The sequence below is a fragment of the Juglans microcarpa x Juglans regia genome, chromosome 1D (assembly GCF_004785595.1).
Source record: "Juglans microcarpa x Juglans regia isolate MS1-56 chromosome 1D, Jm3101_v1.0, whole genome shotgun sequence".
NCBI classification, from domain to species: Eukaryota; Viridiplantae; Streptophyta; class Magnoliopsida; order Fagales; family Juglandaceae; genus Juglans; species Juglans microcarpa x Juglans regia.
In genome coordinates this window covers 524,644-541,473 of record NC_054594.1, presented here as the reverse complement: position 1 = coordinate 541,473, position 16,830 = coordinate 524,644, and the positions used below count along the sequence as shown (strand labels likewise).

The window sequence follows — 16,830 nt, the reverse complement described above, 5'->3', positions numbered from 1 at the left end:
TTTACCATTTAGGAGGATCTGTCCAGAGAAAAGGTTTGTAGAATGGACGAATTAGGGCTCCGGCGGTGGCGTCATCTGATGTATCAGAACTTCGATTCAAAGGCATAATGGAGTCATTGAAACGGTTTACATTTTTAGTTTCAGTCAAGCGAGTAATATCATGCCATGAATGCCCCAACTGGAAACAATACTGATGCCAAATTAAAGACCCATTTTAGTCCATCCTTTTGTGAGGGGAGGCGTTATTGAAATTGAGCTACGGCTTCTCAAGGCATTTCGTCAATCAGGCCAATGCATGTTGCATAGACTGGCTTCCATGATTGTTATCTTCAGGCTGTGAAAGTGATGTTTTGCTTTCTAGATTGTGCAGTTATCTGTTGAATCTGTGGTGTTAATCACCTTGGTGTGAATGTACTCGCTTGTCTTAGTTTACACAATTTTATTAACCGAAACGGGAAAACAAAAGCTGTGATATTGCAAGTTCAAACGACTGCCTTATCAATGATAACTCTACTTGAATCAGGTTGCAGTTTCTTCATAAAATACTTGGATTTGCGGGATAGATTGATCTTTTCTCTCTTCTTCTCTGGTATTGATTCAATTGAACATTCAGAGAAACCACGCCTCACAAACCTGTAAAACAAATAAGATCAATCTTCCAATTAATGCATGTTTCTTTCTGTATGGAAACACCGGACACCCCTGAGATCAGATCTTCCAATTATGTTTTCATTTGCAATTAAATGTACAATTATATATGCCAACTAATGAAGTTGTAACAGTCAACACCAAAAGTCCTCCCTACGAAACAATTCTAAACAGAATAGTAAACAAAGTTACCCTTTCCTCCAACTCCCATATCAGTTGCACAAAATAAAAATAAAAATAAAAATTGAGCAACAGCAAACAAAAGACAGGGCTTTTGCAAGAATTAGGGTGTTTTACAAAAAAAGTTGCAATGTACACCTCTGTTAAGATCCCACCAAAATGTAAAACATCCTATAATACCCTCTTCAAGAACAAGAATGCTCCTCCATTATTTTCCAAGAAAAATGATAAACTTACGACTATTTTACAATTCTATTTCAAATGGAGGGTAGTTATGTAAAATCAAAATTATTTTTAATAAAGTGTCACAATTACATTGATTGGTAGTTAAATAAGTTTTAAAATAGTTGTGAAAGAATTATAGGTGTATCATTATTTTTGGACCCGCAAGTTACTTTCAGTATTTCAACATGTTTGATCGGATCCATTGCAATTTGATATGATTTTGCATACATCCATGAACCTTATTCCAAGCAAGAGGTTGCAAACATACCAATCTGCAGTTTGTGTTGTAAGCAAGAAGAGCATCTCCAATCCGAGAGAGGATGCCTTTTTCTCAATGTAATCTGCAGATATTTGCTCTAGTTAAAAGTGCAGACAAAGGTGTCCATAGCAGTAATATGGTCATTTTAGAAAAAAGGGGAAATTACTTTTCCACCTCCAACTAACATGCATTTTAGACCTTGCATTCAAACTATCATAACTGGCTCATGGACCCTCCAGTTACACACAAAAAAAAAAAAAAAAAAAAAAAAAAAAAAAAAAAAAAAAAATGGTGATCTTGACTGGTCAAATATTAACAGAGGCTTCACGTGGCAAATTTTAGATTGCAATGTGTCTTCTTTTATAGTTTGATATGCAAAATATAAAATGCCTGTTAATTGGAGGAAAAATTAAAACAACACCTGAAAATACCATCAACCTGGAGTCAAATGATATCATGTTATAATTTTCTTATCAATATAACTAGAAACATGCATGTAATTTTGTGAATTCATACTACACTGGTTTTAAAAAGAATGATTGATCCTGCTAAGTTATTTTATTACTCCTTACACAATTTCTATCAGAACAAGGGACTAAAGAACCACTAAAATACAGAACAAAAACCCACTAATATCTTGTTACTTTATGGGTACATATCTCAGAAGTCTCAAAAGCACTGCAATACAGGGATATTTGAAATCATACCGAGTAATTTAGCTCCCTGCCCTTGCCCACGGCAATCAGGAGAAACTGAGATGGCAGCAACCTCTCCACACTTCTCCTTGAAGAAAGGAAAAAGAGCAGCACAAGCAATTATCTGACCTTCTCTTTCCACAACAACGAATAAATCCAATGCTTCAAGAAGCTATTGGCACAAAAGAAGTGAAACACAAGAATGTTATTTCCAGTTCCAGTGAAACTTACACCAAACCCGGGGAGGTGGGTTGGATTTCTCCAGTTTTAAAATTGATAACACCATCAGCAAAAATCTACTTAAGACCTGTTGATTAAATATATGAACAAGCAAGGGCACGAACCTCTTGATCAGTCCGGCAAATAAGTATGCCACATTCTTCCAAAGGTTGCATAATTTGTCTTATACTAGACAGATCTTCGACCCTAGCGATCCGGGTTCCTTCATAAATGTCACTAATAGAATTCAAAGCACATGTTAGTGGATGGAATGAAGAACAGCATAATGAAACAGTCGTATCAGGATTGCATCATTCTAACAAGAAAAGTCAGCTGCATATATTTAGCAGCAGATTCGATGCCATATGGAGTACAACTTCTGAAAAGAGTATAATTGCCTGGTAAAAATAGCTTTAAACAACTTATGTCGCAGAAATATTCTGATTTGTTGTGTAAATTGTGTTGCACATAGACTACAGTCGTTATTGCTTAACTTTGTTTCTCACCGGCATTTAAATAGGAAACATGCAGATAACACTAAAACATGCTTAGTAACTTTTCTGAAGAAGTCTACTCGCTGAACACTTGTATAGCCCCGTGCTAAACAAATCACGGACGGATAAGTAATCTGACAAGTTAACAAAATAAGACGCAACATAACTCCCAAGCAAAGCTCTGAAAAGTCAACCAGTAAGCACTGATCATAAGGGAAAGTTCCACACCCACTCTGACAACCTATTATTTCAATAACTTCTATTCAGGGTTAATCATCAAAATGATGTCTTGGATTGAAGAAAATAGGACCACTTGGGTCAAAGAGAGAGAAGAAAAGGACCAACTTACAAAATAAAGGTTTGCCAGGTTCCCTAATTGGAAAGACCAAATTAACTGCTAATCAGATGCCAACTTGCCATAAAGGAAAAAGGAAAAAGGAAAAGAAGAGATGCACTATGTTTGCAAGGAATAAAACCCACAAGGCCGGCTTCAGGTGAAGGAAGGCCATAAGCCTAATGAATACTCAGGGAAGGGCAACGATGCAAATGCTGACAAAACAGCATGAGCAAATTCAAACAATGAGCCACATGGTAACCTATAAGAATGCCAATCAAAAGTCCACCAGGATGCCAATCGACCAACTCACAAAATCTTGAGAAAGTACACTTTGTAGCTGATCATCACCAACTAATTAATCAGCATAGGACAGCGTGTCATAGTTCAAGATTAAGAGTTTCAGAAGATGATAGCCATACCTAGCCACCATGGTCCCCGTGCCATCTCTTGTAAACAATTCCAAGAATAAAACTGCATCTATAGTGCCATCCAACAAATGAACTCTTTTAACACCTGCCTGCCAACAAAGCAGAAAATCATTTGGCAAGGTGCTTGACACCAACATATAAAGCAGTTGAAATTCAAGATAATTTAGGGTTGTCATGAAAAGAGCTTTTCCAGGACCTGAGAATTTGATGAGCCATTTTTCAGAGAAACTAAACGCCATGTAATGCACAAAAACATTAATTTGTTATAAATGCAATACGAAAGCATAAGGAAAGTACCACTGCTCTTTTTCTATTTGGTAATTAGTTCAACACATGCACAATTCCTGAGTAGCAATGGTCTTGCCTTGGCAATACTTGGCATCCTCTCAAATATCCATAGCTAAGGAGTTATAACACAAAAGTTACACTCAGAGAAGAACAATCCAAATTGAATGTTCTCTACTCATTGTATACCGGATCTTATACATTTCATTCACATTAAATAATTGCTTGTAGTCCATCCTCAGTCCTCAACCACAAAAAACTCATAACTAAATAGGAGTTATTGGTCTAAGATTAAGGGACAAGAGAGAGTTTTTTTTTTTTTTTTTTTGAAAAAGAAAAACAAAAAAAGAAGCATCGACTGCACTTGGAGGCTAGGCAAGTTCTCCATCTTTAGATATTTGCACCTGTAAAAATCATATTTCAAGGAATCCAATCTCAAAATATGTACAGATATGATTTTTCCAAATTCTACTTATTCAATGGTCATTTATAACTTCTATTTGTGAACTTTTAAATTATTTTATTTTTCTCTCGTCTTACCACAATAATTTGGGCCTTCATCCTTTCATGTGTCTTACCTGGCAAAGCATTGATATATACTCATATTCTAAATTTAAAATACTTATATCTTACCGGCCCCCCCTACTGCCAAAATGATGACATTAACAAATCTTTTTTCCACAAAAATAATAATAATAGTTTACCTTCGAGACAATTCAGAACTTAGAGATATATAGTATCCATGTACAGCAATATAAAGCAAACAGATCTACTTCGATAAGTTTCAAGATTAAGAAAACCAATTGCAATATTATGAAGAAGTTAAGTGAATTTCTCGTCAAACAAATGGATTTAATTTCCATCATAAAAAAAAAAATTGGATAATATACACTGAGGGAAGCTACCATGTTACCTTTCAGATGCTGAAGACATTAGGAATTTAGGATTGGCTTTGAATAAAACAAGAGACTTCAGTACTGGTGATGAGATTTTCTAACAAACTACCCGAAAAAAAAAAAAAGAGTATCAAGGATTTACCCTGCAAACAAAAGCTGCAGCAGCCAATTCTGAGAGGTAACCATTTAATTGACCTCGCCACTCGTGACCTCCGATAACAAAATTTTGTTCACTGGTCCCAACTCCGAGTCCATTCCCGTTGTCAAAACCAACACCGTTCTGAAAGGTTACATTACGCCTTTTCCCATTAACCTTCACATTATGGGAATAATGCACAGCACCATTATGATCGTTATGTACAGGAGAACTGAGCCTGAGGTCCTCTTTGCCAACAGCTTTCAAATAGTTGGAAGCTTCGTCATTTTGTTTAGCACGTTTACATACCAACGTCTCTGCTTCTTGAAGAGTCAAGCGGCGAATAACACGCCGGTTCTCATCCAGGATTTGACCATCTATGATGCAAATAAGCTTGTCTGCCCCAATAGCTAATGCACAAGCCGTTGCAACTTCATGCGAGCTAAAATTTACAACAGCATAACGCATTGGTATTGGTAATCACCAAATAAATACGCTTTAAACATTCTTCAGTTGAAATAAATCTTTTTTTGAGTCCGTTTGAATTTGGGTGCGGGGTTAGACCTTAGCGAGCAGGTAGACTATATATATAGTTGAAAAATGACACATTTCTCACTAGACAAGACGCCATCTATTGCGGGTCAAAGCGACAAACGAAACAAAGATTCAAATGATTGAATCAGGTGGGAGAAAATGGTACATAATCGGCAACAATCAGATAAGGCCGAGGGGTGAATAAAAAAGTAACAATCAGAAGAGACCGAGCAATAGTCGAGGCTAACAACCAAAAGCTAGATAGCATACTTGCAATTTAGAACTTCTCCGGAGCTGGAATGGCCCAAGTTGCTTAATATAATTATACAGCCGGCATCAAGCCTCTGGCGCATGCGAGAAGCATCTACCTTCTTAACTTCACCTGTTGCTCCATAATCAACGCCATTGACAACTCCTTTTCTCTGCAATTGAAAAGAACAAGCCTCAGACTAACAAGAATAAAGTAGCAATGCCAGCATATGATGCAGATGATGCTGAGTCAATGATGCTGAATTGTCAGATTATACGTTGACTGCGCTGAAATAATGGCAAATTAGAGTAAAAATAACAGGAAATCGTGATCTTTCTTTGATTGAATCAGTTTTAGACATGTTTTGATATTTTGATCATAATTTTGACTATTAATATCAGAATTGTGCATGTGATTCCAATTCAGAAAGTTCTTTTTGGCGCGCTCGTTGTGGACATCCAGCTATGCTCGGTGTGCATAATTTTTGAAGTCAAATTATACTGTTTTTCTATCTGAATTCTTATTTTTAGTTATTTCTTTAACTTTTATAGTATTATTTCATTTATTGTTTAAGAAGTGATTTTGAACTCGATTTGGACTAAATTTTTAACAGATTATTTTTTTATTATGTATTTATTTTTAGTGTGATTATTGAAATTTTGTTAATTTTGATAAAATTTTTATATAGTCGATTTTCAACTACTACAGTCAAACATGTGGGTTGATTTGACTTTTCTAGAATTTTTGATAATTCTGAATTGACATTAGAGGCGTTTTCACTGTATTTCAGGCGATTCTCTTATTTTCACTTTCTGTGAATTATCTATTAAAACTAGTCTACAGAATAATTACTATTTTATCCGGTGTCCGTATACCCAGAAGGCCGGAATTGGGGGTGTCTCTGGAGATTGCGTGAAAAAGCAGTTAGTCTTACCTTAGCTCCAAGAAAGTTACCACTTTCAACACTGATACCGACTTCACGCCAACGACTACCATCACCATGCCGACGAATGTTACATATGGAGGGTCCAGGAGAAAGTTTTGCTTCTAGCATCATACGAATACCTCCTGCCGCTTCCACTGCTGCTGTTAGAGCTTCAGAGTCAGTTATCCTGTATCCACGAACAAACTTGGGCTCGCTTCCTGCAAGAAGTACTCATACAACTGGTCAACCGCTATCTAAGCATTTCATGAACGTGGGACAAAAAACATGAACATACCAAAAAGACGGAATGAATGATATCGCTTAAAGTGATTTTTTTTTTTGACTTTTAAGTCCGAAAATGTCATATGACAGTAAGAAGCATGATCTTCGAAAGTACAAAGTACTTTACTGACCTCTCTGCTTCAAAAGCTTGTTGATCTGCACAGTTGTCTCTGGAACAATCACAAATCTTACACCCAGACTATGAAGAAAAGCAATATCCTGCATGGGAATAAAGGATGATGTAAAAATGTGAACCAAAATGCAGCCGACCATGTTAGCGAACATATATAGCTCGAAAGGGTAAGATATTACTTATTAGGGACCTCATCCTCTGGATCGCTAAATCTGGGCCAAATTCCCATGGCCATAATAGGAGCCTGGAGCTTGTATGGAAAGAAAATCAAAGAAAATAAAAGAGAAACCCAGAGAAGAAAAGGGGATAGGGAAGATCTCAGGGTGTAAATGCCTGGGGCAATGTATAATCTGAGCCCAAACCAGCCATAAGCATCTAAAAATCTTGAAAAAAAAATGCAATTTACTTGCAAAGTAACTTAAGACTCTGCTTGCCAATCAAAGAAGTTATATATATATATATATATTCCTTTTCAGTGCATATATCAAAATAACAATGCTAAGATTAAGTGGATATAATATAATCCAATTTTATAAATTTTAATACATCAACTTATAACAATGTTGACAACTTGGATGATAATACGTAGCGGCAAAGAAAATTAAAACTCAAACTTCATGTGCTAAATCACGAATTAAAATGAGAGATGTCGTAAATTCATGAAACTCCACGTACGTGTTATTATATGTAGTTGTTCTTCCGCCGAGGAAATAAAACAGGGGTTCATCTGTGCCCCTTGTTTCGACGTACAGTAAACTAACTATATACATATCTACATTTATATTATATATAAGAGATTTATTAAGAATATAAAGCTTAAAAAAAGATGCATGTGTACGTGTGTGATATCTGCCGGTTCAGGTTGGTCGGGCTTGCTGACCCCTACAGCTCCAAGCGCCTCCAAAGCAACAGTTCCAATCCTAAACTCACTTGAATTAAAAATTACAAAAGACTAACTGTGATTTCATGCAACCACATGAGTTTTTATATATAGATAATAAAATAGTTCTCAACTTATTGAAAGACTCCGCGGGGTGTCTTCCAAACAGAGAGGAAGGGTACTTATAAAGCAGGGGAAGCTGCTTAGGAATTTGCCGAATTGCATGGTCTGGGTTTGGGGCGCAATAGCGCCCCGTCCTAAGCAATAAGCATCGGCCATATATGATAAAGCCCATCAGAGAGAGAACTACTACATGTGTGTGTGTGTGTGTGTGAGAGAGAGAGAGAGAGAGAGAGAGAGAGAGAGAGAGAGAGAGAGAGAGAGAGAGTACCTTGAGTATGATATCCAAGGAATTAGGAGAGTCAAGAAGTTCTCCAGAAATGACCACAACAAATGTGCTGCCTCTGTGCAAATGAATGTACGGCTGAGCTTCCCGGAGGCATTCCACGAACCTCTTGTCCTTCTCTGAGATTTCATATCGACCTTCACGGCCACCACCATCCCCACGTTTCACTTCACCCTCCGGCCACCCGTACCCTTTGACCACCAATCTTCTCAGTTTTCTTTCAATTCCCATTCCCAGCTTCACACAAGGTTTAGAAAGCCTTTCAGTACTACTACTTCTCAAGCTATGTGAAGGCCAGGCTGCTCCATGTCCACGGTCTTGCAGGCAAGCCAATGGCCTTGATCTTGAAGTGGCAGCCATTTTTGTACACGTAAAGAACTAAGAACTAAGAACTAAGAACCCGAACTTAAGAAATTAGCTTGTTAAAACAGGTCAGGTATTAATTAATATGGATGATCAGATGCAGCATTTCTTTCATGAAACGCGGCAAAACGGTGGAGTTAATAGATGGGACGATCAAGTAGGCCAAAGAAAAAGCATAAGTTATAACGTCGTAGTTGGGAATCACTTGGAGGCTTGTTCTCGTATATCAAACAAGTGGGGCGGGTTTGCTGATGTTGAAAAAGGTAGATAGTGAGAGGTGGGTATGAGTTGCCCTTCACTGATCATATTCTTTAATTTCTTTGGTTTTACTTTTTAAGTAGTGCGTAATCGTCAATGTAGATTTCAGTTACTCAGAACCCACAATAATGAGCACATTGAGCAGTGCTACATCCACAGAGCATGTAGCACGAGACCCGTCCGATAAGAACAAAAATGTTTATTTATTTATTTTTTTGTTCATTTTTTTTATATTCTTAAATATTATTTTTTTTAAAAAAATTCACAACATCACTAAAAAATACTTCCTTAATCACTAAGTAAAAAAAAAAAAAGAAAAAGAAAAAAAATTTGTTGGAACCCAACATTCGGTTACTCTAGTATTTTTGCACAATAATATAATTAAAAGGAGCGCTGCTAAGACGTTAACACATAAACAAGTGATGATTTTAGACATTGTGTTCAACGTAATCATAAATAATAAAATGATCTACCTCTTTCATCAATTTAAATTTTTGAGACAAGTGATGATTAATATATTGTTATATATGATCAATTAGATTAATACAAGATACCAATTAAGTGGCATGTATGTTGTGGTTCATAATCAAATGGGATCTGCAGTAGTACTATATGGGGTTTGGACAAGTTTTGAAGTAGTTCCTTTAATTTGTTTAGGATAGCTTTCAACGTCAAAGAATTTGTCTTTCTACGATGTCATCATGAACTTTCTTCTGTTCAATTATCACGATAAGAAATGCATCTTTCTGAATTATGAGATCTTTTTGTTGATCAATTATTATGATAAGAAATGCATCTTTCTGAATTATTTGGACTTCCTGTTCAATTAGGATAAGAAATCTTATCCTCTCGCCAATTATAAAAGAGAAGGACAATTAAGACATTGCCCAAGTGCCTAGCCCGATAACGTACGTACAAGACTAGCGAACAGTGACGGATTATGATTGGCACGCATGGTGCATTATATATATATATATGGTGGACCTGGACTTTGCATATTTATCTCATCTCAAACACCAACCGGAATTCATGATGCTTCAAGTAGGTTGATTTGAAAGGGTTTTTGCCTTTAGGATAATATCTGTGCGAGAATTGTTTTTCGTTTTGTGAAAGTTGTTTTGGTTTGTGCGCATCTTTTTTTTTTTTAATACAAAATCTAAACAAATGGTTAGACTAAAAAAGCGTGTTTGGATAGGAGTACTGAAAAAAACTTTCAGAAATTTTGAAAAAGAAAAAAAGAAAAGATAAACCAAAGATCGATCAATATATAATCTTTTAAGAATCTTTGTCTTATATTATACCACTACAAGAATTCTTATCAGCATCTGATCTTTGGCAACTAATGTGTAGCGATTAAAAATTCGCTGCAAAAAGGTATTAGCGGCATTTTTGAAATTTTTAGCGGCGAAGTTGAAATATTGTTGGAAAAGACCAAAATCCTTGTAGTGAATATACGAGAAGATTGAGATGCTTCCTTAATTACAGTGAATATATGTTAAGATCGAGATATATATACAAGTCTGTGAATGATAAAAATGAAAAACTATAACGTTCAAAAAAGATATTACAGAATTACTATATTAGGAAGATTTGCTGAGTATTTATTGGAGGATTTGTAGTAACTTGACTTTGTAGGAGATCCTTTTTCTTCTGGACCGTTGGTGATTTTTTTAATGCCGTAATTGCCCTCATTTGGTTCTTTTGAACTTGTATTAATGTCAATATGCCCTTGCAAACTAAGCTGAGGAGTGAGGTTGAGTTTCATACGTAATCTTTCAAAATGAGAATGATGAGTTGTTTTAGTGAAAATATTAGCAAGTTGAGAAGACGATTGAACATATCGTGTTTGAAGAAGTCCAAGCGCTACATGTTCTCTAGCATAGTGATAATCAATATCTATGTACTTGCTGCGAGAATGAAATACGAGATTAATTGTCATGTAGAGTGTGCAGATGTTGTCACAGAATATGATGGGTGGAGATGTAAGCGGAATGTGCAAATCATAAAGAATGGAGGAAATCCAAGATATTTTTGTTTCAGTATGGGCCAAGGAATGACATTCAACTTCCGTGCTAGAGAGAGAGATGGTATTCTATTTTTTTTTGCAGACCATGAAATGCAATTGTTGCCTAAGAAAGTGCAGAAGCCAGTTGTTGAGTGTCGAGTTTCAAGACAACTAGCCCAATCAGCATCAACAAAAGCATATAGATTCAATCCGGTATTAGAGTGGAGATGAATGCCAATTTCAACCGTGCCTTGAAGATATTGTAAAATGCATTTTACCATTTTGTAATGGCCGTCAGATGGCCTATGAATAAACTGAGAGACAAAGTTGATAGAAAAAGCAAGATCTGTCCTTATAAAAGTGAGGTGTTGAAGTTCCCAATGATACTACAGTAGTGAGATGGGTCATGAAATAGTGTTTCTGAGAGTGATTCCTTAGTCTTGGCAGTCATTGGAGTGGCAATGGGCTTGCAGGTTTTCATGTTAGCACATTCGAGAATGTCCATAGCATATTTAGACTGGGATAAGACTAAACCATTAGTAGTTGAGTGTATTTGTATTCTAAGAAAATAATGTAAAGGACCAATGTCTTTCATATCAAACTCATGATTAAGTGCATGCATAAATGTATTAATCAAAGTACTTGAGCTAGTGAGAATTATATCATCAATATAAAGAAATAAAATCAAAGTAGTAGTTGACAAGAAGCAAGTAAAAAGAGAAGAATCAGACATGCTAGAAGTAAATCCAAATGAAATAAGAAAGCTACTAAATCAATCAAACCATGCTCTTGGAGCTTTCTTAAGACCATACAAGGCTTTATGCAATTTACACACATGGTGGGGAAATTTTGGGTTTACAAAACTGGGTGGTTGGTCCATTACAGCAGTTTCATCTAAGAATCCATGTAAAAATGCATTTTTGACATCCAAATGGCGAATTTCCCATTTATTAACTAAGGCTAAAATGAGGATAATAAGAATGGTTCTAGGTTTTATTACTGGAGAAAATGTTTTATTACCCTTCGTGGTTCCTTTCAATAGGATGTTGTTTGTTACCCTATCCTTTATTGTAAAACCAAGAAAAAGAAACTCAAAATTTAGAGAATGACTAGAGGTCAATTGTCCGATAGATAATAAGTTTTTTTCCAAACTAGGTGCTAACAAAACATAATCAAGCGTAAGAGGCTTAGAGTTACTCCTAAGTGTAGTTTCACCGATATGTGTTATACCTAAAAGTGTGCCATCACCAAGCATAACTTTATCAGGACCATGGTAAGGGCATATAAGTTGTTAAGCATACCTGGATTGGATGTCATGTGGGCTGAAGCTCTAGTATCAGTAGTCCATTTAGTGTCTGTGGCATCGGTTTCAACTGTGAAAGCAGTAAGACCTTGAGGAACATCATCTGGTTGGTAGCTGTGGTTGAACTTGTGCAAACACTTGAGAGTATCATGGTCCCATTTGCCACAAATCTAACAAGTGAGATCTCTGTCATGAGGTTTGCTGGAGGGTGATGCAAAAGTGGAATTGGTTGAAACTTGGCGATTATGTTGGGTGGTTGGATGAAATCCTTTACCTTTATAGGAGAAGGAATTATTGTGGGGACTACCTTGTCCACGAAGTTGAGGAGAACTGGTGGTTTTAGAGGTTGTTTTGCCAAAAAAACTTGAAAAACCATCGTTGTCTGAGGAGTGAAAGTTAACATGGGTCTCATAACTTTGTAATAAGAGAATTATCTCACTATAGGATGGCATAAAGGGGTTTTAACATGGCAGTGGTAAAAGGTTCATACTTAGATATGAGATTATTGAGAAGAGAAAAGACCTTGGTTTTGTCATGTACTAGACATCCAATAGTTGCAAGGTTATCACATATACTTTTGAACTGTTTGAGATAGTCGTTCAGTCGGGTGTTGGGATCTTTGTGGAGATATGCTAATTGTTGTTTAAGCTTAAACTCATGCTCCTGTGAAGCTTGAGTATATGCATCCTTGAGTGATGTCCAGACTTGAGCATATGTCTCAAATCCAATAACCAAGCCAAGAGCTTCTTCTGTAAAGGTGCCAATCATCCAACCTCATACGAGATGATCAACCTTTTTCCATTGCCCATATTCTAAGTTTAATATAATTTGTCTATCATTAGATTCTTAGAACTAAAGACATTTTCATTTGGCATTGGAGTTATACCTGTAAGAAGTCCAACGAGTTCTTGGCCTAGGACCTATTCACGCCACAATGGGTAATTATCATGCTTCAGTTGAAGCATGACAAAATTACGTACATTAATTGTAGTAGATGCCATTAGAAAGTTGAGACTTTGAGAGTATACGTTGGCTATACTAAAGAAATGCTATGCATGATGGTGGGTTTGGTAAGAAAATATTGTTGGCAAGATGTTTGACTGCTTGCTCAAGAGATGGAGTTGGCCGATTTGCTGGCTGTGATACCATAAAGAGTAAATAGAATTTTGCTTTTATTGAAAATGATGCTTCCTTAACTACAATGAGTATATGAGAAAAGGTATATATATATATATATATATATATATATATACACACACACACACAAGTCTGTGAATGATAAAAAAAGCAAAAACTATAACGTTCAAAAAGGATATTACTGAGTTGCTATGTTGGGAAGATTTGTTGAGTATTTATTGGAGGATTTGTAGCAGCTTGACTTTGTAGGAGATCCTTTTTCTTCTCTTGACTGTTGGTGATGTTTTTAATGCCGTAATTGCCATCATCTGGTTCTTTTGAACTTGTATTGTCAATAATCATCAACAAATATTACCTTTCAAAGCACACCACATTTAAGGATTATGCTTCCTTTGGGCTGGAGAAAAAATTATCTGCAAATATCACTGTTTAGACAGAGCAAAGCAAATCAATGGTTCGACTATATGCAAAGAAATCTCAAGTATGCTTAATGAAGCCCACAAGTGTCAACAATGTCTTCCGTATTGGTTGATATAGCCATGCATAAAATTACATTTAACATTAAAGAAATTACATATTGATTTTTATTTTTCTACTTCAAAAGTGATGTTTCCAATAACATGAACACAAACTTCATCAAATCGGATCCTTTTAGTGTTGTAAATAATTCAATCTCTTTGGCATTACACAATGGACAAGTAGAAGGTTGAAATTTGCATCTCTCTTAGGTCAAGTGAATTATCCTTACCATTCACTTCTTAATTGCAGATAATTAATTTCTGTAACTTCCTTATAAGTTACTTGTGATGCAAATTAAGGAGATGTCGTGGACGTTTGTGGTGTTGAGGAATAATTTCACATTATTTGTGGACAAGGTCTTGGGTCTGTTTAAAGGAATGAACAATCATATCTTGTAGAACCGGTTTTATGAGATGAGTTAGGCCTATAAATTTTTTCATATGGTAGCCTCTTTCTCATCTTCGACAAAAGGGTCAAGATATTCGGTTTTAGTGATAAGGTAGAAAACTTAAATCTCTTGTTGCATTGTGCTCATGTTGCTATTATGTCTAGTGTTCAGGATTTTTCAGACTGACGTGAAGATCATAGATATGCTAACCATATCGAATCTAAGCTTTTGTTATTTCAATGTGATGGTGTTTGGGTTTGATTTACAACATGGAATATGTGTTCTCCTAGTGTCGAATTTAGCTAAAGAAATTCATCTCTCATGTGAATAGTAGAGAAGTCCACACATGCACCTACATAATAGAATAAATTAATATGGGATAATATTATAAATAAAATTTTTCAGATGATACCCAACAGTACACTTTGAGAAACAAAATAAAGTAAAAGATCTCCAAAAGCCCGACTTCAAATAATGGTTTTTCTCCCACTAGGAAAGCATTCCATTAATTAATGGATTTAAGATACGTGAAAAGGATGTACGATCCATAACAATCATCGCATTATAGTAAGTACTAAGCTAGAAGATGTAAAAACTAAAAATAGGATATATCCCCCAACAATACAACGACACGACAAGCCAAAGGGGTGTCGACTCAATGACATTTTTTTACAATACAACTGGCCGAGGATTACTGTTGGAGATCACTGACAGATTGAGAAGTAATGCCTTTCGGTTTTTTGGACTGGTTATTGATGGAGACCTGATTCCTCTTTCTCATAATCTTTGATTAAGAAAAGCAGTAACGTGAATAGATGACTAGCTTTAAATGGCTTAAGTGTGGAGAAAGTGAAGAAAAGATGATCCAATCACCCAAAGATTATAGCTACCAAGTGATAATAGCCAAATTATGTAGTGTTAGTAATAACATTTTTATTAGTTTTGAAATATCTTAATCTTCTCACTTAACTTTAAATTTTATCTTAATTAGGAATTAAAGTGAGAAAGAATTGTATTACTAATATGACGTTGAGGTGTCCCAGAAGATAGACTTCTATTGAGAATAGTAGAGAAAATTAAAAAGAAGAGAAACGACAAAGCAAATGGCGTTGAATTAACGACGTGAAGGAAGAAAAATAATAATAAAAAGATAATAGGTTCTGTGCTGGGCATTGAAGGCTAGACATGTAAAGCAATCCAAGCTGGACTCCAACATTAGAAACTGATCACGGAAAAGGCTGATGTGAAGATCATGAGTAAGAAAAAAACAAGAAAGAAAAGAGAGCAGCCTACGAAAAGGTAAGGGCAAAAAATGGAACTTTGGCTTCCACATGCTTATAAATAGACCATAAGCACTCTCTCACGAGGGCACGGCCCTGCACACCAAGAACAGAAAAACAGATCAAGCAGTGCCGCAGTAGGGAGCGTTTTGGATTGAAGAAAAAAACTGGAGTTTTACGTCCAGTTTTACAGTTATGTTTATGTTCTGAAAGTACTGTGATTTTTATTTTCCTTCAGTTTCTTTTAAATATTGCGTTAATGTTTATTTACGTTCAGTTTTTGGAGTTTAATTTTATGGACATATCTAGCTAAATTTTCAACTAAGGTTGAGCATGAAACCTTATTAAAGATTAATAATATTATTTATGAGATTGATTTTTTCCATTTATTTTTACGTTCAACAATCTATTGTTCTTGCTTCATGATATCAATTGAGAGAGATAAAATTATTGATATGAGTTCAATCATACATGTTTTTCTCATGATCTAAAAAAATCTTAATCAGTTGAGAGCATGATTCATAATTTTGTTAAAAATAAAATCTTATATCTTTGAGCAAAGAAGAACATATTTTAAATATGTTCCAAAAACAAACCCAAAAAACAAAAAAGTTTCAAGGATGCTATTTTTCATGATAACAAGATTGATTTCTAGATTATCATGTAGATGCTTGGGAAGAATCAATTATCATAAATATATTATTATGAATTAATTAGGTGGGTTACGTTCCAAAATGTTAGTTCATTCTCCATTAATAGTTTATTCGTTGTTTAGATTAGTTTGCATCTTTAGAATTTATTTAGTTCTTTTTATTGTGATTAGTTTATTAAATTAATTATTTCTTGTTTTGATTAATTGATTATTTAGTTCTTAATTGATTATTTTATTTTATAACTTATCTTTCTGAACTATATTAGAATATATTTGACTTATATTTGATTGGTTTCTTACGTTTGTACAAGTCTTTGTGGATTTGACCTCGTTCTTGCTAAAATATATTACAGTATGGTTCATGCACTTGCGAGTACAATTAAAATTTCACAACCAAAAATTCAAAAATCCTCTTGGGAGGTTTGACTCTAGTAGAAGTTCTCCTTTCCCCGTCACGGTGCAGATTCTGAGCTCCTAGTATCTTTGTTTTCTTTTTTCGATGGAGGACAATCTAGAAGATCTTTGCCAACGACTCTCACTGTTAGAGCAGGAAAAGGAGGAGCTTGTGGTGGATAATACTCTGCTAGAAAGTTCAAAGATAAGAGGAGAAAGGTGTTTTGTTTGTTTCTCTTCTCACTGAAAAATATTATAATCGAGAGGCATTAGTTGGTAAAATACACAATAATATAATAAAAATTACAATTAAAATAAAA

The 16,830-nt window shown here is 35.3% G+C and overlaps 1 protein-coding gene across 3 annotated transcripts; it reads right to left on the bottom strand.

Annotated features, from left to right (window-relative positions):
• Positions 1–90: 90 nt before the first annotated feature.
• On the bottom strand, positions 91–8,918 carry LOC121251005 (probable amino-acid acetyltransferase NAGS1, chloroplastic). Of its 3 annotated transcripts, XM_041150296.1 has the most exons (11): positions 8,198–8,918; positions 6,925–7,012; positions 6,521–6,729; positions 5,607–5,758; positions 4,809–5,244; positions 3,477–3,574; positions 2,352–2,463; positions 2,020–2,179; positions 1,641–1,669; positions 1,322–1,394; positions 576–633 (listed from the first exon to the last, which is right to left on the bottom strand). In XM_041150296.1, the coding sequence occupies exons 1-11, from the start codon at positions 8,570–8,572 to the stop codon at positions 626–628; spliced, it is 1,740 nt and encodes a 579-aa protein (XP_041006230.1). In that variant the 5' UTR covers positions 8,573–8,918; the 3' UTR covers positions 576–625. The 3 variants fall into 3 exon arrangements, with proteins under 3 accessions (XP_041006223.1, XP_041006230.1, XP_041006239.1); XM_041150289.1 differs by lacking the exon at positions 1,641–1,669 and having other exon boundaries at positions 91–633; positions 8,198–8,876; XM_041150305.1 differs by lacking the exons at positions 1,641–1,669; positions 2,020–2,179.
• Between the last annotated feature and the right edge of the window lie 7,912 nt (positions 8,919–16,830).

Bases quoted from the DNA above. Each gene is read 5' to 3' on its own strand.
- LOC121251005 (XM_041150289.1), bottom strand. From the start codon at position 8,572: ATGGCTGCCACTTCAAGATCAAGGCCATTGGCTTGCCTGCAAGACCGT. The intron at 5,759-6,520 runs GTAAGACTAACT...TTTCAATTGCAG, and splicing joins GTAACTTTCTTGGAGCTAAG to AGAAAAGGAGTTGTCAATGG. The intron at 3,575-4,808 runs GTAAATCCTTGA...CTTTGTTGGCAG, and splicing joins CTGCAGCTTTTGTTTGCAGG to GCAGGTGTTAAAAGAGTTCA.